The sequence below is a fragment of the Mytilus galloprovincialis genome, chromosome 2 (assembly GCF_965363235.1).
Source record: "Mytilus galloprovincialis chromosome 2, xbMytGall1.hap1.1, whole genome shotgun sequence".
In the NCBI taxonomy this organism is placed as follows: domain Eukaryota; kingdom Metazoa; phylum Mollusca; class Bivalvia; order Mytilida; family Mytilidae; genus Mytilus; species Mytilus galloprovincialis.
The window spans coordinates 96,127,227-96,150,648 of record NC_134839.1 but is presented as its reverse complement, the minus strand read 5'-3'; the positions used below and the strand labels follow the sequence as shown (position 1 = coordinate 96,150,648).

General features: G+C 31.8%; 2 protein-coding genes across 2 annotated transcripts; one reads left to right on the top strand and one right to left on the bottom strand.

Moving 5' to 3' along the window:
- Positions 1-1,073: 1,073 nt before the first annotated feature.
- Positions 1,074-7,316, bottom strand: LOC143064990 (ASNSD1 upstream open reading frame protein-like). The gene is made up of 4 exons (XM_076238245.1): positions 7,206-7,316; positions 3,464-3,517; positions 2,503-2,578; positions 1,074-1,340 (listed from the first exon to the last, which is right to left on the bottom strand). The coding sequence occupies exons 1-4, from the start codon at positions 7,278-7,280 to the stop codon at positions 1,246-1,248; spliced, it is 300 nt and encodes a 99-aa protein (XP_076094360.1). The 5' UTR covers positions 7,281-7,316; the 3' UTR covers positions 1,074-1,245.
- A 3-nt stretch (positions 7,317-7,319) lies between these two features.
- Positions 7,320-17,308, top strand: LOC143064989 (ciliogenesis-associated TTC17-interacting protein-like). Its single transcript, XM_076238244.1, has 10 exons — positions 7,320-7,481; positions 9,143-9,255; positions 10,161-10,405; positions 10,958-11,044; positions 11,461-11,521; positions 12,171-12,274; positions 12,777-12,901; positions 13,980-14,056; positions 14,489-14,577; positions 15,828-17,308. Exons 1-10 carry the CDS (start codon positions 7,456-7,458, stop codon positions 16,077-16,079), a joined length of 1,179 nt encoding a protein of 392 aa, XP_076094359.1. The 5' UTR covers positions 7,320-7,455; the 3' UTR covers positions 16,080-17,308.
- Positions 17,309-23,422: the final 6,114 nt, after the last annotated feature.

Sequence of the window (23,422 nt, the reverse complement as noted above, 5' to 3'; positions counted from 1 at the left end):
CAATAATCAAGAATCTAAGTACATTTTTAGATTCAGCATATCAAAGAACCTAACTGATTCATTTTTTGTCAAAATCAAACTAAGTTTAATTTTGGACCCTTTGGACCTTAATGTAGACCAATTTGAAAACGGGACCAAAAGTTAAGAATCTACATACACAGTCATGACAGTTAGATTCAGCATATCAAAGAACCCCAATTATTCAATTTTGATGAAATCAAACAAAAGTTTAATTTTGGACCCTTTGGGCCCCTTATAATGTTGGGACCAAAACTCCCAAAATCAAACCCAACCTTTCTTTTATGGTCATAAACCTTGTGTTTAAATTTCATAGATTTCTATTTACTTATACTAACGTTATGGTGCGAAAACCAAGAAAAATGCTTATTTGGGTCCCTTTTTGGCCCCTAATTCCTAAACTGTTGGGACCTAAACTCCCAAAATCAATACCAACCTTCCTTTTGTAGTCATTAACATTGTGTTTAAATTTCATTGATTTCTATTTACTTAAACTAATGTTATTGTGCGAAAACCAAGAATAATGCTTATTTGGGCCCTTTTTTGGCCCCTAATTCCTAAACTGTTGAGACCAAAACTCCCAAAATCAATCCCAACCGTTCTTTTGTGGTCATAAACCTTGTGTCAAAATTTCATAGATTTCTATTAACTTAAACTAAAGTTATAGTGCGAAAACCAAGAAAATGCTTATTTGGGCCCTTTTTGGCCCCTAATTCCTAAAATGTTGGGACCAAAACTCCCAAAATCAATACCAACCTTCCTTTTGTGGTCATAAACCTTGTGTTAAAATTTCATAGATTTCCATTCACTTTTACTAAAGTTAGAGTGCGAAAACTAAAAGTATTCGGACGCCGGACGACGACGACGACGCCGACGCCAACGTGATAGCAATATACGACGAAAATTTTTTCAAAATTTGCGGTCGTATAAAAAGTCATTGCTTCGATAGTTAGTAAGCAACTTTTGGTCATAGTTCATTTTACACTGTTTTGGTTCTGCTTTTTAGGCCTTAATAGAGATGTGTTGTATGTTCAGAACTAAGTCAAGACTTGAAGTTACACGTTTATCTAAATGATTTTTTTTAATTTTATTTTCTGAAAACAAGTACAAACATGTCAAAGATACATTCAAATACATTTTTAACAATAATGAATAACATTTTACAGATTTGATGCCAGCATCAATAGGCAAAAGTATTTCAAAGTGAAATAGTTCCTTAAAATATTCTTAAAAGTTAAGTGTATCTGCATCCCCTCCTTCTTCTGTTGTCTCTTCTTCCAATTCACACTGCTTATATTCTTCAATTAGTTCATCCAAACTCTCTAAAAAAATAACACAAATAATAAGGGTCTGAGACATAGTTGTTAATTTCTGTGTCATATGGTCTCTTGTGAAAATTTGTCTCATTGGCAATCATACCACATATGCTGTCAATGAGATTCAATGGGAGATACATGTAATCTAAAATTCGTATAAGAAGTTGTCTAACAGTTTTGGTATAAATTTAAAGGATTTAGATCGTAGCATTTTAAACATTTCTGAATTCTGACAAAACTGCTGTAAAACTTGTGTTTAGAAAGCACATTGAACTGAGAGAAACACTTTCTAAAATTTGTCTTAAAATCATCAAATCTTCAATCCAAATCCATATAGGCTTTTCTAATAAAAAAAACTATAGTTGTTGATATTATAATTTTCTGACACTTGATGGGGCCTTTCTATATAATTCTTACCGATTTCTTTCTTCGATGAATGAGAAAGAGTTCATAATTTCTTTTCCTCCTTTATTGTGTGTTCTTTGCTCATTATTCACTAATCTGTAAACCCCAACTGGACCCTAGCTACATAATCTGTAAACCCTAACTGGACCCTAGCTACATAATCTGTAAACCCCAACTGGACCCTAGCTACATAATCTATAAACCCTAACTGGACCCTAGCTACATAATCTGTAAACCCCAACTGGACCCTAGCTACATAATCTGTAAACCCCAACTGGACCCTAGCTACATAATCTGTAAACCCCAACTGGACCCTAGCTACATAATCTGTAAACCCTAACTGGACCCTAGCTACATAATCTGTAAACCCCAATTGGACCCTAGCTACATAATCTGTAAACCCCAACTGGACCCTAGCTACATAATCTGTAAACCCCAACTGGAGCCTAGCTACATAATCTGTAAACCCCAACTGGACCCTAGCTACATAATCTGTAAACCCTAACTGGACCCTAGCTACATAATCTGTAAACCCCAACTGGACCCTAGCTACATAATCTGTAAACCCTAACTGGACCCTAGCTACATGTTGTAATGATTATTGATAACAGAGGGAATGACTATAGTATTCCTTTTCCCTGAATACAACCAACTTAATTTAGTGTTATTTTAGCCTGTTTGTGATATTGCACAATGACTTCTACATATAGTAGAATTATTTCAGGGCTTAAATGTTACTCTATATAAGAATTCTTTAACTTACTTTTACATTCTGAAAATACTTTTGTTACATCTTCTTTGAAGAAAATATGACTATTTGTTTGTTGCTTATATGCACTCTGAAAAGAAAACAGGTTCAAGATTATATTGCTGTAATTTTAAGTATTGTTATGGGGGTCTCATTGGGGGGTTATGATCCCAGATCCCGCTTACTGTTTTGTCAGATTCCCGTATCCCGCTTACACTATGTAACTAAGCAATTCTCATTTTTTTGTCATTTCCCGGGTCCCGCAAGACCTCATTTCCCATTTTCACAACACAATTATTTGACTTTCATGTGTCACGCTTACAAAAAATCGGCAATCCCGTGTCACGCTTAGACCCCAATGAGACCCACTGTTATACAATGTATAAATGCAATCAATTGAAATAAATGATGTATTTGTTTAAGTTTGTAATGTCTCAACTTATTGCTTTAATCAAAGCTTACTAGAGTTATTCAAGGGCTCTAACAAAAAACTTCTTATCTTTTTCCCCAAGATATATATTTTTTTTATTTTCATCGAAACCAATTAGCCAATCTGTCACTCTCTACACATGTAAATCTTTCTTGGGAATACTATGTAACTGTTACGGTCAGTTATTTTTTTAATTACTTGGCTATTGTAGTGAATACTCTTTTGAGTTATGCATATTTTTTCTAGTACATCACATCTGTCTTACTAAACACAAATTCATGCAGTTATAATTTCCAATATATATAGTAATGTGCAATTTATCTGCTTTAAATTATGCTTTCTCTAATACATTATCACTGAACTAGCTAGACTGTACATTGTATATATATTTGCTTAGGGGCCAGCTGAAGGACGTCTCCGGGTGCGGGAATTTCTCGCTGCATTGAAGACCTGTTGGTGACCTTCTGCTGTTGTCTGTTCTATGGTTGGGTTGTTGTCTCTTTGACACATTCCCCATTTCCATTCTCAATTTTACTTGAACCTTACTTGTCCTTTCTTCATCTGTTTAAGTTCATGTTCCAGAATTCTTTTCTCATTTATCTACCAAAGACACAAGATATGAATTATAATTGTGTATATATTGTTCCCCTCCCACACCAGCCTTTCTATCTATGAGTTATTTTATGGTTCTGTAAGGATATTTATTTTTTATGGCTCGAAGAAATTTTGTTTAGGTATTTTCTGGATAGTTGATTTCCAAACTTTTGCCAAATTTTGCATGGTATACATGTAGTACAAGCATATTGGAAATTTAGTATTCATTGAACATTAAAAACTTAATTGTGTTTTGTGTTTTGTGTATCCACTGAATCCACTAGTACTCAACAACTAAAATGAATCCACCGTATGTAATGAATATGGTTTACAGTGTTGAATTATATGGATGACCTATTGCATGTTTGTCAAAATGAAAACAACCACTTTTTGGTTATTTTCATATGGGTTTTTCACAGGCATATGTCATTTGATGTTTTGTGAAATTGGATTTAGTTCATTTATCATGTTTATATGTTTTGCTGTTTAGTATGACATAAATTTTCACTGAATTAGTCCACATTTTTATTAAGGAGCCAACTAAGGCCCACCTCTGGGTGTGTGATTTTTTTCTCTGCATTGAAGACCCATTAGTGCCCTTTGGTTGTTATCTGCTCTTTGGTTGGGTTGTTGTCTCTTTGACATATTCCCCATTTCCATTCTCAATTTTTATTTTGCAATATTTTTAAAATGACTTCCATGCAAACAAGTTGACACAATACAAGTTTCTGAAATAACCTTTATGAGGTTCATGTATGCTAGAGAATAATCATACTGCTTATGAGCACTGAAGATTGCTTTCATTTTTTTTTTAATTTGTGAAATTTTGAAGAAAAAAACACATTGAATTGTATCTTGTGAAGCAAAATTTAGTTGGAGTTATCTTCCTTTGTTCATGAGTTTACATTTGTAATTGAACCCATTTTTATAACAGATTCATACACCTGCATGCATTACTTGTGTAATTTAAAAAAAAAATCTTGACAAAAAATAACATATCATCTATAAATTGCATGATTATTGACTGGATAGGATCTAAATAATGGTCACTTTAAGGCCCCTGAGAAGATTGAACATATTTTTGAAATATTAAATGCTATATGCCTGTTTTTTATAAGTGTCATTAGAAGAAATATCCTTTCAACCAGCTGGGTACTGAGAACCCTTGTTCGAAACTATTCTTAGATTTCTTAACCCTCAAGTCATGAAACAGTTCAATGTTTTTGCTCATTAATGAAGGCTAAATGATTGATGACCTGTATGTTAAGTGTTAGAGTTTTTTTTTATATTGTTTTTTTTTCTTTCTTATTACAGAGGTATTGCAGATTAACCCAAGACCCAGGGTATAGTATGTGGAAAAGGATAGCACCCTTTAATGCAAGCTTAAGGTTTGTATGATTTGTTTCAAATCTCTTATTATTATGTTTAATGAATTTCCTTATATCTGACTTGAGGGGTTGAAGTAAGGATTTTGTATAGAAACCTGATGAGAGGTTTCACACAATGAAAAAAATTGCAATGGCAATCTGGATTCCACTTTAGCTATATCTTATAAAATTTAGGAGGGTCATAAAGGGGGTAATTTCATGACGAAAAAAGGTAAAAAAATTGCCAAATGATGTTAACAGTAATTTTTGTGCATGAAGATAAAATATACATTACACTTTCTTTAAGACAATAAAAAAAATCGACTGATTTGGACAAATCATGTTATTAGGCCACACCAATTTAATTTCTTGTTCTACAGATTTTTGGACTCCAAAATTTGGGGCGAGCGAGCGATTTGAAAATTTTAATAAAAAAATATTTAACTTGCAAATTTTTGAGGCGAAGCTTGAAAAGTAAAGGCGAGCGATTATAATTTTTTTTGTAAACATAAAATAGTAGGTTTTGACAATATTAAAGCTTGATTCATCACTTGTACTTTGACATTTCTTTAATTTCTAAAGTATTTTTTCCCTGTTCACCAAGAAATAATTAAATCTGGTCTATGTATGTGTGACTGACAATGAGACAATTCTCCATCCAAGTCATAATCAGTTTGGGGACAACCCCTTAATCATGTTAATGTTATAAATATCCCTTTTACATGTTGTATGAGGGATCAATATAAGTTATAATATATTTGTTTGTACAAAAGGGCTCATATTTTCTCAAAAAACTATATATCTATCTGGTATTAAATGGTCAAAACATGTCCAAGAATTTTGTAATATTCCTGGACTTTAACCATGTTAACACATTCACTTTAACAGTTTAATTAATATTATTCAAAATAAGTGGACCCCTCTTTTAGAAAAAGTTGTTTAAAATATGATGTAACTCTCCTCTTTTTGAGTACAAAATTCTAAGTTTTCAAAGGTTTTGTACAGAAGAACTATACAAATCCTTGGTATTTCTATTTTCTTTTCTACATCAGTAAAATGACCCCTTGTCTGAGGGAGGGTTGTTCTCAACCTGATAATAACAAACACAGGTCAAAGTACAGCCTTTACACAGGGCTTTGATACAGACCAAACAGCAGGCTATAAAGGACCCCAAAATTATTAGCGTACACAATTCGAACAGGAAAACCAACGATCTAATTTATATATCATGTATATCCAAAGGGAAAATATCAATGAACAACATCAACAAACGATAACTGATGAACGACAGGCCCCTCAATCAATCAGGACAGGTGCATAAACATGCAGCGGCTATGGATAGTTTTGTTTCGCCAGCATACAATATAATTGCAGTTGAAGGCAAATCCTTCAGAAGTTCTTTGTACTTTATTCTAACAACGAACATTTTTTTGATAGGGAATATAAGTAAGGGGGAAAGTAACCAATTTTTTGTTCTTTACTGGTATTTCCGTTATAAATTTATATCGGAGCACTCCCGCTTTGGATAAATAGGTTCTATGCTGAAATAAATATTCTCACAGATATTTACAAAGTGTGTTGACATCTTTTTATAATATTTACAAAAAAAAAACGGTGCGGGAAATGGACATGATTACATTTCCGGATGCGTGAAGCGGGAATATAAAAAAAAAATAAAATTCTGTTTTGAAAAAAATATGTGCGGGCGGGTCCGTCGAACAAGGAATCAAATTGGTGTGGCCTAAGCATGTTAAGTTTTTTCCCAAATTATCTGTAATGATAATTATTTGAGACATCTTACCATGCTTATGAATCAGGACAAGGATATTGAGACAAATCACTGAAAAAAAATAACCAATTTGATGCTATAGCATAACGGTAGCTGTAAAAATGACTGTTTGATGTCTGATGGGTAATGGAGCTCCTAACCTCATTGTGAGGATGAGAGTTCATATAAAAAAAGAAGATGTGGTATGATTGCCAATGAGACAACTCTCCACAAAAGACCAAATGACACAGAAATTAACAACTTTCCTGTGGTAGGATTAACTTTCGGATATTATGAACTAATTCTGCAACTTGGTAATACATTAATTATTCAATACAGAGTGCTAAATCATCTCCTTTTATACACAATATCTCATGGTAGTGCTAAGACAGGAGCAAAACACAGAGTATTCCTACTATCATCATACATGATACAAATACATATAGGGGAAAATATTGAAATTTTAATATCACAAATGTTAACGACTGATTTAGATATAACAGCACATGTCATTATTGATTAACAACATTTATGTTATACTTCAAAAATCCTGTTATACCTGTTTCTCTAGTTCTCCCCTTTTGTGGCTTGTTGACATTTTGTGTGCAGATCCAGAGCTGACTAACTCCGTCATAGATTTTGTATTTTAATTTTTAAAAACCGGAAGTGGTGTTAGTGACGGTATTGCCATAGTGATTACAAATTGAATGTGACAGATTCAGCTCAAAATCATTAATTTTATATAGTTTTTCCTTTCATAGAACGTATTATATTGTTGTTTAGCTGACACTTTACCATTAGAATTCAAAATGAGCGCTGTAACAACAGCAACAAGGTAGGAATATGATTTTTTTTCAACAACAAAAGTCAACGTACAGATTATTCAGTATAAAAAAAAAAATAGTAGTACTTAGTACATTTTCAATGCTTGATGGCATGATGAACAACTTATGACTATTGGCTAGTATTCTGTATCTTCATATATTTTGCCAATATAGGATCACCATCAGTACGAAGTAAGGAATCCAATATAAATCCAATCACCAATAGAATTATAATCCAGTCTGACATACTTGTTGTTATTTAGTGTACAGACTGTATACACCTTATCGCTAATCTCAGCTGACCCGGCCGCTTGAACTTTTGACGCATACGACAATCACTTTTCCATTGTGGCGTCAGATATTTTGTTTTGTGACGTCAAAAATTTACGGGAACCAGTGAGTGTGTGATATCTGTTATATACTTGATTTGTATATGGTTGTTGGAAACGTAGTTCAGTACGTATCATACCGGAATCACAGGGGTGCTCCGGGATGATGTTTGTAAATAGTATAATCATCTATATCCTATGTATCATATTTCATTAGCATGGTTTCTCTCTCTCTCTCTTTTTTTACCACCGCATGTTAAGGTAGTCACACACAAATATATTGAGAGCAGTAAAATTAGTTTTTAGAAACGATTTCGTCCTTTATTAGTCTCCCAAGGACGTTGAATGGTGGAGGACCTCAAATACTTCCCGCTGACGTTATGAACATAGTATTTTTTGTTTGCATTCCGTCTTTATAAATGAATTAATTGACATTTTGATTGTGTGAATTTGACCCAAATTACAGCGTAGTGTGTGTATCGTCTGCACGCAATCATCATGCAGATAAGGAATGTATTTTTAGATTGCAGTGACCAACTACATGATAATGAGCAATGATAAGCTACAGCGTGAAATTGTTAAATTGAGAAACAAGCTTTCGCATCAAAGTTTTAATAAAACACCTATAATTTTATCCGATAGTAAAGGGAAATACTTAAAATTACAACGAAATTTAGCAATTGAATCTGGCGTTCGTTTTTGGCACAAAAAGGGAGCAACAACAAGAGATAGTTATAAATATTTAGAAGGACAGATCGAAGAAGCTGTACGACATTACAAAAACATTGTATTTTATGTATGGTTAGGAACTTGTGACTTAAATGATTTTAATTGTAAAAATAGATATATCAGTCTCCGATCACGTGACTCTTCCTCGGTCAATGATATAATAAATCACTTTAGGCGAATTTATGCACTTGTCGCTACATATAAAACAGTTGAATTAGTGTTTTTGGAAATACTTGTTTATTCCATTGTATGTTGGAATTTACAGAAAGCAGGTAAGTTCACAAAATTAAGATCATTTTAAATTTAGTGTGTACATCAAACATGGCGACCATTGTGATTTCCTTGGTCACCATGTTGGATGTACACACTATATTTAAAATGATCTTTACTTGATTACTTAAGTAAAAGAATTTATCCAGAGGTTCAGATTGAAGTTGATGGTTATAAAGAAAAAAATACAGATTGAATATGACAAAATGGCAATATGTTTTAATTTGTTACTTTCAATTACTAAAACCTTCAAATTTGTAATTATGATTAATTTACCAGTACATGTATTACAATTAAATAGGGAAGTTTTTGAATAAAAGCTTTAGTTATTGATTACTTTGTAGTATGAGTTCATCTGAAGTACCCAGCAATGTTGGACCTGGTGGAAACCAACCAGAAATTCCAGAAGAACTACCAGTAGCAAGCGAAGAAGGAGTTAGATTTCTTGAAAGTATTAGTGAGTATTTATATTACAATTGTAACAACAAAAAAGAGATTGTCCTGAATTGTTATTCATAACAATAGATATATACATACAGCAATCCAAAAACACCTACAGTATTTAAAGCTAACCTGTAAAATCAAATAATGTGTGGTCATCATGTGGTATTTGCAGTAATCAGACATTGATAAATCATTATAAAAGAAATGTATATGTCCTATTAAGTTACAAAAAAAAAAACTTTTATTCAGTGGAAGAAACTCCTTCAAGAAAACATTTTGTTTCCAGCTGACTGTCTCATGATGAAGTTACAATATATGTAACAAATTCAATTGTACATGTATTTAAAATTCCAACAAACATATTTCAGCATGTGACACAGTGTAAATAATAAACATGGATTTTGCTTAAAATATCTTTTTTCATTTTCATACCACAACTACATTGTAGCATTAAAAAACTTATACAACATCCCATGTATCAATTAAGTGAATCATCAGAAAACAACTCTTAGACACCAGATGTTTGTCATTTTAGCATGTTTAGAAAGCCAAAAGTTAAAACAATATTTTTGAAACATAAACTATTTTACATCCATTACTAACATTATTTGTGGAACTTAGCATGTTTTTTATGTTAACTTTGATGTATTGTACTACATTAAAAGGATAATCATGATAATAGGAATTACCAAGAATTATTGACAGTGCAACACACCATACACCAGGATTGCGTATTAAAATTATTTCAAAATTACATAAAACATGTAAAAACGAAATTTTTACTGAATCTGTACATTATATTTCAAACAGCATTTCAATACTTAAGTATTTTCTGGGATAGCCTTGAATAAAATATAATATATAAATTCCATTAAATAAACATGTAAATTAAAGATGGTAACATTCTTTCTTATATAGTTCCAGAGGAAGATTATAAATACCTGATGTTTGATGACAATCTAGCCACCACATCAGATACTGGTAAAGAACTGGGAGAGTTTACTGTATCAGTAGAACCTACTCGATACAAATCACAAGACTGTTTCCTCATCCATGCTAATAGTCATGGTGCTATCGATGGTGTGCCATGTGGTACATCTATCACAGCTTATGTTGGTCAGAATCTAGAAACAATCGAACAACAACATCATGAATATGTAAAGGTAAGATTTCAAGGTGTATTATAAGTATATGGTAGACTCAGATCAACATCCAGACTGTAAAACATCTGTTTTTCTTATCAAAGTGTGTTCTCACATCACAGTTTGTAATCCTAATTCAATTTTCTATCCTTAGTTTCATTCCTTTTAATGTTGTAAATTAACAGTGCAAAGTCTTACAAGAATCTTCTCCAATCAGCACCAAATAGTCCTTTGTTGCTATCTAACATTTGTTCCATACATTTTCTCTCAACTGTCTTCATACTTAACCTTTCTAAAAAGAGTTCATGACAAACAATAAAAAATTGGTTGATTTTTAAAAAAGAAAAACATGATACATAAATTTCAAAAGATATCATGATCAGTAAATCCTCAAAGAAGCAGCTAAACGATGAGAAAAGAAAACCTCTGACAACAAATTACATGTATATCATGGACACTTTGATAAATTGTTACAACATCGTAATATTACAAAAACCAAATCAAAAATTATTTTATAGATCACCACATGTTCTAATTTAATTTTAGAAAGCCTGACATATTTGTATTTTTTAGCTTGAAAACTGTCCACTTGATAGAAAAACATTCATTGTGCAACAAGATGAGGGTTATGTTGTAAACAGAGTTATAACACAAGGGGAGGTAAGTCACAATACTATGATAATATAGAGAAGTGAACTGGGAAAGTCTTACTAAAAGTTTTTTGGAAGGTGTATGTGCTGGAAAGATTCTGTTACAAGTTAATTAGATTACAATTATTTGATTGCCTTTCATAATCTGATTGTGTCAATTTTACTTTGTAGATATAGTATAACAAATGTGGATGTCTCTTTATAGACAGAATTTATATTTTTTAAACAAAATAATTGCAAAAAAGCAATAAAATTACACAAAATAAGTAAATTACAGGTTAAGGACAACAAAAGTTACCATTTTACTTGTTTATTAGACTTGTACAAATGCATCTTGATATTTATAGAAAAAAAAAATTTGTTAATGCATGTATTTTTTAAATTGAATCAGTTATTTGTGAAATTGATTATATTATATTTATTTAGGATGTACAACGATCATCAAAGACTTTAGAATTGGAACAGATGAAAGGATTTATCTCTGAAGGTAAGTGTTGTAAATAGTACATCACAATTTATTTCAATAGACACTTGACATTGCCACATTGATAAATACTGACTTGAAATTAAAAATAGCTTTTAGTTTTAGTGTCGAGAAATGTAAGTTCCCACCAGCAAAAAACACTGTGATTTTTTAACAAGGATTCAGAAACTTTTCACACAATTTTCAGTCATTTTGAGATGATTGAAAAGTTGGTGCCCCATTTCAAATTGTTGATGTCGAACTAGATTCATAGCATTGTATTACTGTTACATTTAATTTTACTAATTTAATTTCTTACCATTTTTCTTAAAACCTTAAAGAACAGTTAAGCCAAATAAAAGAATTAATATCTCTTTCTAAGGCAATATTTGCTCAGAACATCCTATTTTCTTTTTTTAGATAAACGTTTCAAATATTTGATATACAATTTCAAATTACAAACCTCAAGTATTGCAACCTTTTATACTATTTGGTGATTAAAATTTTTAACAAAGCTATAGCAATGATATCTGCAATTGAGCCTAAAGATTAACCATGTAAATAGTCGGTAAATTCTTAGTGGCATACTACTATAGCTATACAAAATAATACATGTAATACCATAAACATAAGTAAAAATCCTGTCCAATAATTATTTGTCATTTTTTTACAGGATCAAATCTACTGCTGCACAGACTGTTAATAGAAAAAGGAGTATCAGAAAATTTACAATTACTGTCATTTGATTCTGAAACTAATCTATGTGCTGCTTCTTATGTAAGTTTATATCAAATACTGGGTAAAACAAATGTGTGCAATGTCTTTGAAAAACTTTAATTAAAATATATATAGATAAAAAGAGATGTTAGGTATGCATCAGTGAGAAACAAGCAACTCAATTGAAAATAATAAAGGTTATCTCATGGATAATAAAAAAAATAATGCAAGCCATAGATTAGTAGGAAATTTTCTCATGGACTGGACTGTTATATTCAAGTTTTATAAAGTTGAAAACATTTTAACAGTTATTAGGCATGCATGAATGATTTACTACATAACATCTAATCCTTAGATGCTTAACCCAGTATTGCAATTTTTAATTTACATTTGCTTACTTGGTTATTGTTTACAGTCAAATCCACATTAAGTGGATATATCTAAGGATTGACTAACAGAAATCCATAAATGTGTGATTTATGCAATAAAAAATAAATGAATACAGTACCTATGTTACCCTGAAAACTTTAACTCTGAATAATTACTTTTCCGTTTACCTCAGAAACCTTTGGAGGACAGAACACAGACAGTTGATGGTACTGAGATCAGAGTATATGGTGTAGAAAGAACAATCAACTCTTTTGTAGATCTTCCTACCACATGGCAGTCATATTTTGTACAAGATGGGTATGTCTAATTCTCAATATATCTATATAACCACTGACTGACAGATGTTCATATTAAAAGCTTTTACAGTTTTCCACCCACACAAATCCACAAGTATCATAGCCTAGATTCATTTGTACAACACATTAATTCCCCTATCAGCAGTAAAACAGAACATGAGCAAAAGCTGTAATTCTCTCAAATAGAACAAGTGCATCTCACTAATCCAACAATACACAATAGCATAATCAGCTCATTGTTTGTGTTGTTTGATGTAATCACAGCCTTGTACTTGACACAGAATGGACAATATGCTTTGCTCAGTGATTGTCCAAAATATGTTTTTTTTTCTATCAAAAGGAGGGGTATTAACCATCTATGCCTCCAAGAAAATTAAACCACCAAATCATCTATTATGCCTCAGATAAGGAAACTAATGTGTTGTACAAACAAATCTTGTTTGTTTGCATTTTTTAAAAAGATCATGACATGAGCTTATATTTTATCTGAATTAATATTATAAGAATTAGTTACAGATTGATTTTTCATTTGTTCAGACTATTAAGATTGATGCTTTTACATGGTAAAATTTATTTCATGCTGAAATGTTATGTGGCATGTAATTTATAATTTGATGAAAATTGATGTGTGAAATAACTGCAAGTGCAGTTTTGCCTGAGCTAATATTTGTTTTGCCTGGTCTTTTAGTTTTCAAGCAATTACACCCAGTGGTGCAGGTCAGATAATGTATGAGAATTTATCATGATTTATTCATGAAAACATGAGCACTTACATTATCTCAAAAGTCTTAGGTTAATCACATTAAACCATATCGAAACTGTAGATTTGATTATTTGTGTGGGTAAAACAGTCATAGTTACTAAGACATGGTTTTGCCATACAAACCTAAAGACAACTTGTTCTTTGTTTAACATTTGATTTTAACCCTATACCCACAAAAATTATTTACCATCATCTAAAGAATAATAATAATGAATCCACAGGATTCGTCTATACTTGTCATCTGATTTTAATTTTACGAAACTAGAGTAAAACTAATTATTGTATAGTTTAACATCTACTTTTTTATTTTACACAGGCATTTGTCCAGTAGAGTGCAAGTTGGATCACCAGTCACCATGAAATTAGTCAAAGTACCACAACTCATAGAAAGAGGTAAAAGCCTAGTAATCAATCTGTTTGATGTATCATTTATGGTTACCCAGAAATTGTTTGGCAAACTAAATGTATTTTTATGCCATCAATTATTATTTGATTTATAGCTAACAGGTTTGTGTTTTAAAGTCCCTAAGGTTAAGTAATAGATCTTGAGTCTAGAATAATAATGCTTTGTTATTTGTGGCCTTATACACAAAGTATTTCTGCACAAAGCTGACTAATAGGATGCAGCAATAACCAAAAAAGTGCTTAATGTCACTTTGTGACAATCTCAGCAGATTCAGCATCCACTTTATATGAACATATCCACGTGATGAAATATTAAGGCCTTCCATAGACTGTTGTTACCAGAAATGATTACACCCATTGTTTTGTCAATAAATATGATAAAAAAATATGATTAACAACAATTCATGTTTATCTTTGTAGATGAAGAACCACCAAAGCCAGTATTTGAGAAGAAACCATTGAACTGGGAGGAAGACATGCAGTTATATTCTAGATTTCTTGATAGAAAGGTATATAGTTTAAGATATATTCTTTTTGAAACGGTCTGATTCAAGGTTGTTTCAATCTAGCAATTAGATAAAAAAAATTGTAACTCTCATTGAGAATTTTATTTATAACCTTTCTAAATGTTGATTCCTATCAAATCAAAATTATATGGACATGGCTGTTTTTTGTTCTTTGGTCCTGTTGTTGTCTCCTTGGCACATTCAACATTTCAATTCTCAATTTTGTTGTTTTGTATTGTAGCAGGGTTGATATCAATAGACTTGGTACTTCAATGTATAACATTTTGGACATGTGACATGCTTGTAACTAGTAGTAAATGTACTACAAATACTATTATTATACCTTACATATATTTCAAACAATTCTATTGGGTGAAACGTTATAACGTGACATGGAATAATTCAGTTAATTTTCATTCAAATGAAGGAAGGACGAATAAGCCTAAAAATTTACACCAGGGGTGAATAACCCTATAATTCACCGGTGAATAACCTTTTGAGTTTGTTGATTTGTACTTGAGTTACCTCCCATGAAAATGACGTCACAGACGTAAATAAACAAAATGGCAGCGTTCACGTTACACTGGAAGTCCATCGAGAGACGAGGAAATAAGGCATTGAACATAAATAGAGCTGAGAGTGCCAGCAGCCGATAATATTTTTCATAAATGGTCCTTTTCAGGGCCATCAATATTTTACAAAAAGATTCTACTTTTATTGTGAATTTGAGAAATTCGAACACAAATGTATTTTCAAACGTCAGTCTGTGTGTTATGTTAGAAAATATAGACACTATAGTAAGTGTTCGAAATGCCCTTCCACTGTTAGTTCGGTATAATAAAACAATTGTGGCCCCTTAGAATCGATGAATATCCAAAATTGTAAACCCTTAAAAGTTATTTTACTTAGGGCTGCGCCCTCAATGAAATAACTTCTCGTGTTGACCATTTTGGATATTCACCTTTTCAACGGGCCATAATTGTATATTATAAATGTTGATTTGTACAGTTAAATGCAACAGATTATCAACTGTTGATCTTAGTCTTTCTACATTCACTGTATAAAGGCATATGCACATCGAAAGTATTGTTTCAGTTTTTTCAAATGTTTGTTGGCTACATTTATTTTGCCTCTTAGTGTATTTGAGCTTACATTTGGTATGAAGCTGTTTAATAAATAATATCAATTTCATAATATGATCTGGTTGATCTTAGTAATCTTTCCTAATTATTTCTTTTCTATCTATTTTCTAGGAGGAACTAAAAGCTGACCATTCTACCTATATCAGATCACATCCAGAACTTAAAAGTATTCTAGCAGACTTTTTACAGTTTCTGTTATTACGGAAACCAGACGATGTTGTACAGTTTTGTGCTGAGTATTTCTCAGCTTTTTCCCATACCATGCCAACATCAACTCCTTACCTTGCTTCCAATGCTCCAACACCTTTCCCAGCCAGCAGGACCAACACAAAAATAGACCAGCTTAGAGCACCTACTCGATAAATATAGTAAAAAGTCATTTGTTTACTCACTGGTTGTATAAATCTTGTTGGTAGCAGATTCTGTTAATATCAAGAATGTTATGAAAACAACAATTATTTCAGTCCAAGAATCTCAAATCTTGGTTATTTATAAATCTGATTCAATAAAGCAAATCAAGCTTGTATGTGGTCGCTGAAATTGATTGACAGATTTTTTTTACAACAGAAATATAAAATTAGGAACAATTCTAGAAATTGAGATTGTCTGTTTTCTTTCAATTCAATCAATAGTTTTTTAACACAGATAAGATTCATATCATTCGGACTAGTGATGATTGACAGGGTAGTATTTACACTGTTTGGAATATGGGACAGTCATCAGGAGTATATTTTTTCAGTGCTGAATATATAAATATCTAACTTAGATTTTTCAAAAGAAAAAATGAGAAATATTTATTCAAATTTTCATTAAATTATTGTGATGTTATTAATGGTTATACAAGTAATGCTGAAATATTTTATAAATTACTTGAACAAACAAATAATATGCCTTGTTACAATGTAAGTGCTAAGGCTTTGACCAAAGATGACATCAATTTAACAAAGGATGTTTCAGTGAATATATTGTTATCCTTTTTTATTATTGTTATTTTAAATTATATATATATGTATATAATTATATTGTTACACTGTTCCAATAATTGAGTTATATAAAAATAGAAAATTGAGTGATTATTGAAAATTTTAAAATAAACAATTATAAAAAAAACTCAATATTCAATAAAGGTAAATAATATCTCTAAAATTATATTTTTTTCAAGGAACATCTTTCCTATCCCTGTAAATGTAACAATACATAAAACACCAAAGATAGATTTATTTATTTACTGATATCCACTCTTTTGGTGTATTCTGTATTTAGGCATCTATATGTTAGGATACCTCTACTTCAATATTGTCTATATGACATGCACCAGTATTATGTGAAGAAAAATATGTTACTTTTTGTCAATTTTGAAATAGAAAAAATGATATTGAAAAATTGAAATAGTGCAAGTCTTAATTCAATTAATCTATTATAATTTTCGAACCGATTCCAAACACTATTATTGTATGATAAACATTTCTGTCGTTTATGATGCATACTATTTATTTTAATTCTGTACAGTATGCAGTTCTCAGCATTTTCATGATTGTATATATTCATTTATTTTGATATTGTTGACAATATAATAAAGATATTGTTATAAAGTGTTAGTTGCTTTCCATTTGTTTTTCTGCTATTCAAAGTACTTCTTGTATTTGAGATTGGAATTATTTGTTGATTCATTCAGTCATGTTTGTGTATGCTACATTGATCTATTTTTTGTCTTATAATCTGGTTTTACTTTATATCTGCAACTCCCTCCTAAGGAAAAAATGTAACAAGACCTGTCTTGAAAGGTTCAAATAGCAGATGACACAAGTCATTCAGTAATAAAATATATGATATGTGCCTTACATATAATTATCTATTTGATGTTTTTCAAAAAACCTCATGATTTTAAAACAAGTGAAACTGTGAGCTACTGCTCTCTGATGATACCCCCACACAAATACTTGACGGTAAATAGGAAATTGTTGAGGGATGAATCTGAAAAACGCATGACAAGGATAGGTGACTTTTATAAACCTTGAAACCAGACATCCTTGTATTGTAGTTTCAGAGAAAAATGTGACGAAATTTTCAACTTGGCTATCATGTGTAAAATGATGCAAGTGTTCAGTAAACAGCAAGTTGTTGAGTGATGAATCTGAAAACACATCACTCAGTATAAGTGACTTAAATAAACCCTGCAACCAAATTTCAGAAATCCTTGTATTATAGTGCCTAAAAAAGATGAGACAAAAAATATTCATTGGAGGGACTGATTGGTGGACAGACTGAGGTAAACAGTATACCCCCACTTCTATTGGTGGACAGACTGAGGTAAACAGTATACCCCCACTTCTATTGGTGGACAGACTGAGGTAAACAGTATACCCCACTTTTTTGGAGGGACTGATTGGTGGACAGACTGAGGTAAACAGTATACCCCCACAGACTGAGGTAAACAGTATACCCCCACTTCTTTTTTTACTTTTTTTTTTACATGTTGTATATGAAATATCTGTCTAGGAATGATTGTCCCTCATATTTAATATGACCTAAATCTTATGAAAAATTACAATTTTTGCCTTGCCTGCAACGAAACGCCCAGAAAGAGAGACATAGGAATTGCTTTTTTGGGGGCCAGGTGAACTACTGTTAAGTTTTCTGCTTAAGTTAGGTTGATAGGAACTACTTGTGATAGATTAAGCTAAAAGTGTCAGTTTTGATGACTATTTTGAGTACCCTAGGTCATGGTCCAGTGACTTTGAATTAATTATCAATTTTCAATGTTAAGTTTTCTGCTTGAGTCTGTTTGATCAGAACTACTTACGGTAGACAATGTTTTCTATTAAGTTCCATTACTGTCTGTACAATTCAGTTTGTTGACCATTTTCAAGCCCTGCACACAAGATCAGGGTCCAGGGACCGAATTTAAAAGCAATGTGTCTGTCCATCATATTGTCTTTTTCTGAATTATGGCAGAAGGGTGAGGAGTATCACTGTGTCAACAGTTTATAATAATGAATTATTTAGGTGCCACTACAGTGACTGACATCAAAAATTATATTTCTGCACTAAAATACGAGGTTTTATATTACTGTTTAAAAATCACTTTACCATATTTTCAACAGGTCAAAGTCATTTATTATTTTTGCAATTACAGGGACCAAGTGATGACTCTTATTCTTTCTCCTTTCAATAGCATATGCAAAACCTTTTATTCTTATAACATGTTTTTGTTTCCTTCTTTATTGTTTGCAGTAGTGCAGGATGTCGTAGGATTGAGCTGATGTTTGGTCAAATTAAAGACTTCAAAATAGCTGTTAACTGCTTTTAGGCTAAGAATGCAGCATATATTAGAAAGAGCAGACTGATTGATTTGAAGTCAGAATAATGTGTCCTGACATAGTTGCATGCTTTCTCATGGACTGTTACCCTGTGAACTAGAAACAAAAAGTATGAAGCATAGTTCATTTACAAAGCTCATCAATATTTTCTTGCCTTTATATATGTAAGTCAAATCTATGTATGGTCTCAAGACTGTGTCCCATGAGGACATGTCACTCAAATCTCTGGCCCTTTGTCCAGCCTGAAATAGGTGTCTTTACCTCAGATCTATATCCTGTGGTGTCATAACAGTTTTTTTTTTATATATAAGATCTGTGTTTGTATAAAGTGGACTTTAAGAAACGCCAATTACATAGGACAGGCTTAAAGAAAGTAATGGCTTTAAAACACTCAACTATACCCTAATCTGGGACTGTTAGAAAAGGATGTCAACAAGTCAGCACATAGCACAGTTTATTAACAAAATAAAACAAACAAAAAATAAAAACACCAATCTCTTTTACTTTAATTTTTACCTATAATATTTCTTAACTTATTTTTTTCAAGAAATGTGAAAAATACATGTCATTCATAGGTAAAGAGAAGGCATTTGTATGACTATTGTTATAACAAATTGTAAAAAGTAAATTAGCATGGCCCTAAAAGGCTTCCGTAGTTTGTCATCTACTGTAGAATTGGGTTCTCAAAATAGCGGTGTTTTGTAATCAATACAAGATCATACAATAATCCAGATTTTCCATATGGTGTCATAATAACTGATCCAAGCAATGTCCTTTGAATTTTCCCTAAATTATTACCGATCTTGGAGTATACATGCAGTTTAATACTGCTTCTTTTTGTTAGTCAGCGATGTCTTGAAATAACGAAAACTTGAAAATTCGAGTTGTATGATTTTTCGCAACATCAAGTTTCAGACATGCTTGCAGGCATATTTAATATGTTGCCAAGTTTTCACTAATTCAATGCATTGCATGTTATCATATGACAGTAGACAAAATTAAAACATGTATCATTTTACTCTGAGACAACTTTAACACATGGTTAGTTAGTCTGAGTTCTCAGAGTATTATTGTCATTACTGAATATTAGAACGACATCGACAATTTTGGGCTCATTTTCATAGATTTTCCAGAACACCAACCCCATCTACATCTATACAACCGGATGGATGCAATTCGGTTCATCGTTTTTATCATAACGTCCTGTGCCAAATATTTAAAACATGTTAAGATGGAGAACAAACGCACAATAAATCAAATAGTTTTGGGTTCTTCAGGGTAGGTCGACTAAGATGAGGGCAGTTAGTTTAGACTAAAAGTTTTGCCTTACAACAGGCCGCCAATTAAACATCATCGTTTTCCTCTGCCGACCTGACCCCAGGAGAACATATACCTCACCACTTTACCTATTTGCATGATTTAATGCTATGGCAAATCTAGTCACTAAAAAAATAGAACTAACATTCCATCAATACCCGAGATCAGGTTTTAAACTCCCACTTTCATAAACCTTTAGCTCTTCGAATGTCAAGTTGGGTTCTTATACATACTTCACGTTGGCTTAAATATTCGGCTTTGAGAGATTGAGTACTGATGAAGTTATATGCAGAAAGCGCCTCTGACGCATATTAACCTGTTGTTTTTTATTTGCCTCTATCTGTACGTAGAAGGTTATTATTTCTTCTTTTCAAAATTGGAAAGACCCCTCTTTTTACAGACTTCAAGATCCTTGCAGCATCTCTTTAAATTTTTCAGTCTCATTTATTGTTATTCTATTTTCGCAATTTAATTTTATACTTGTTATCTCTACAAGCGAATTCAAGAAAGGTTCTCAAACAAAAAGAATATCAATTAATTTTTGTCAAAAATTAGGTTTTCTACCAATTTTATTTCGTAAAACATGCAAGTATAAAAATAACTTTTGATTGCAAAAACATTCCGTTTCGGTTTTTTGTTGAAGTTTTAATCTCGATACTAATGGATTTTTATACCAATTTAATTTCGAATAAATTCTACGACAAATTCATTATTTGTTATAAAAACTTCAACTAAAGGGAAATATTAAAAAAAAAAATGCAATAATCATTAAATTATATCAAGAAAAAATAATGGTAGTATTACACTAATATATTAGCTAAAATGTGTTACTAGTAAATTATAGTTTCTGGCTAAAAGTGTGAGGTATCTAACATACACCATGCACAGGATCATTTTCAGGCATCTGGTAAACCAATCAGAGTGCTGACATGGAACTGTGTTGTATGTGTAGATACCCTCACACTTTTTCAATGGAAAATCAAACAAATTTTGGTACATTACGGCTAGCTTGGACATAATAAATAGACAACAAGTTCCAATTTCTAGGTACCAATCATCTGTATAGCAATTAAATAGCAAGGATTTGTATAGTAAGTATTACCAGAGACATATATCTATAATACTAAAATTACGAGGTCCAATTTGTCAGCCGTCATCGGGTAAAAACGACAAATCAAAGAATTCAACTCTATATATAACTAATATAGGACAATGGTATAGATTAAAAATTACACCACTCCAGACCCTTTTGTTTTCCACATAATTAATATTGCCAATAATTAACAAGTTCCGGGTCGAATCCGATACCGATACCAATAGTATATTCACCATGTTCACCTGTTAGCTATTACCTTATCTGTACATTCCGCATTTGACAGGCGCACCACCAAACGGTGTATTTAGGATTCGCTATATACACGGGTCATAATCAAAGGGCTGACACTACTTAATTCAATCATTGTCAAATTGTTCCCTATTGTAGTTTTATTCAGCAATCAGCAAGACTTTCTAAGATAACTAATATAGGACAGTGCTGTTGATTAAAAAATACTCCATTCCTGGATAGCCAGGACCTTTGTTTTCCAAATAATTAATATTACCAATAATTGATAAGTTCCAGGTCGACAGGTTCAAGCAGAAAGATTTGAAAGCAGAGAAAACTGTGTATCTTATACTCGACATGACTTTATCAGATGACAATACCAATTACTAAAATAAGACTTAGGCATAGTTATATAATTTAATTCAGTCACGGACCCGCGATATCACGGGTGTGTACTTGTATATATATATATATTTGTGTATATAATGTGTCTGGTATTACTATACAAATCCTTGGTCATACTGAGCAGCTGGACATTATTATAACAATGTCACTATATATGCTCATGATTATATGTTTCTGGTAATAGTACTATAATGCAAATGATTAATCCCTGAAGTTACGCTACATTTTATTTTTATTAAAGATAGTATTTGGTCTTAATAATAATTAGTGCTAAGCATGCAGTATACATGATCATTCAGGAGTAAAAGCAGAATTTATGGCTTGGAGTCAGCATATTGTGTTCTAATAGGTTTTCATGTCACGTGTTCTGGTGGACTGTGAGCTCAACTTGATATAAAATCCACACCAGCAATGTATTAGGGCATTGAGGGTTGTTATAATTATTGTTACATGGACTTTGCCAGCCACATGGTGGGAATTGGAGTGGAGCAATATAGATAAGAAGTAAATGTATGTCCAGATAGAACATGTATAAGAAGATGTGGTATGAGTGCTAATGAGACAACTCTCCACCCAAGTCGCAATTTAAAAAAGTAAACCATTATAGGTCAAAGTACGGTCTTCAACACGGAGCCTAGTCTTACGCCGAACATCAACATATAAAGGGCCCAAAAATTACCAGTGTAAAACCAGTTAAACGGGAAAACCAACGGTCCAATTTATATAAAAAACGAGAAACACTTATGAACCACATCAACAAACGACAACTACTGAACATCTATGCATATATATGATATATATCTCTGGTAATAGTACTATAATGCAAATCCTTGAAATTACACTACAGAAATATTTCTTATAAAAGATAGTATTTGTTCTTGGAAAAATGTATCATTAGTGGATACTGATCGTAGACAAGAGAAGAAAAAAGAAAATACTTTATTAAAAGTCACCACTTCTTACATTTATGTAATATATGACAGCACATTAAAACACAACAGTTAACAACAAGAGACCACAAGATCCACTGTAAAAAGAGGTGAGAGAGACTATAAAACATTTTTTTTCTGCAAATATAATACAAATACAAGTCATCTATCATAAGTATAAAATACATGTTCGCCTTATCAAAATTGCATTGCAAATTTTGGCAGCATAAAATACCATGTTGTCATTTGTAAACAGAAATACCAATTTTATCATTATCAAACATATTAAAAAAATCTCATCATCAAATTTAACAGTACGAATATCTGAATATACATAACAATATAACAAAACATGTTTTTCATCTTCAAAAGGTCTTCAGTACATTTAAACATACTCTACATAATTTCAAT

Bases quoted from the DNA above. Each gene is read 5' to 3' on its own strand.
- LOC143064990 (XM_076238245.1), bottom strand. From the start codon at position 7,280: ATGACGGAGTTAGTCAGCTCTGGATCTGCACACAAAATGTCAACAAGC. The intron at 2,579-3,463 runs GTAAGGTTCAAG...TTTTCTTTTCAG, and splicing joins AACAGATGAAGAAAGGACAA to AGTGCATATAAGCAACAAAC. The intron at 1,341-2,502 runs GTAAGTTAAAGA...TTATTTTTTTAG, and splicing joins AGTATTTTCAGAATGTAAAA to AGAGTTTGGATGAACTAATT.
- LOC143064989 (XM_076238244.1), top strand. From the start codon at position 7,456: ATGAGCGCTGTAACAACAGCAACAAG. The intron at 9,256-10,160 runs GTGAGTATTTAT...TTTCTTATATAG, and splicing joins TAGATTTCTTGAAAGTATTA to TTCCAGAGGAAGATTATAAA. The intron at 11,045-11,460 runs GTAAGTCACAAT...ATATTTATTTAG, and splicing joins GAGTTATAACACAAGGGGAG to GATGTACAACGATCATCAAA.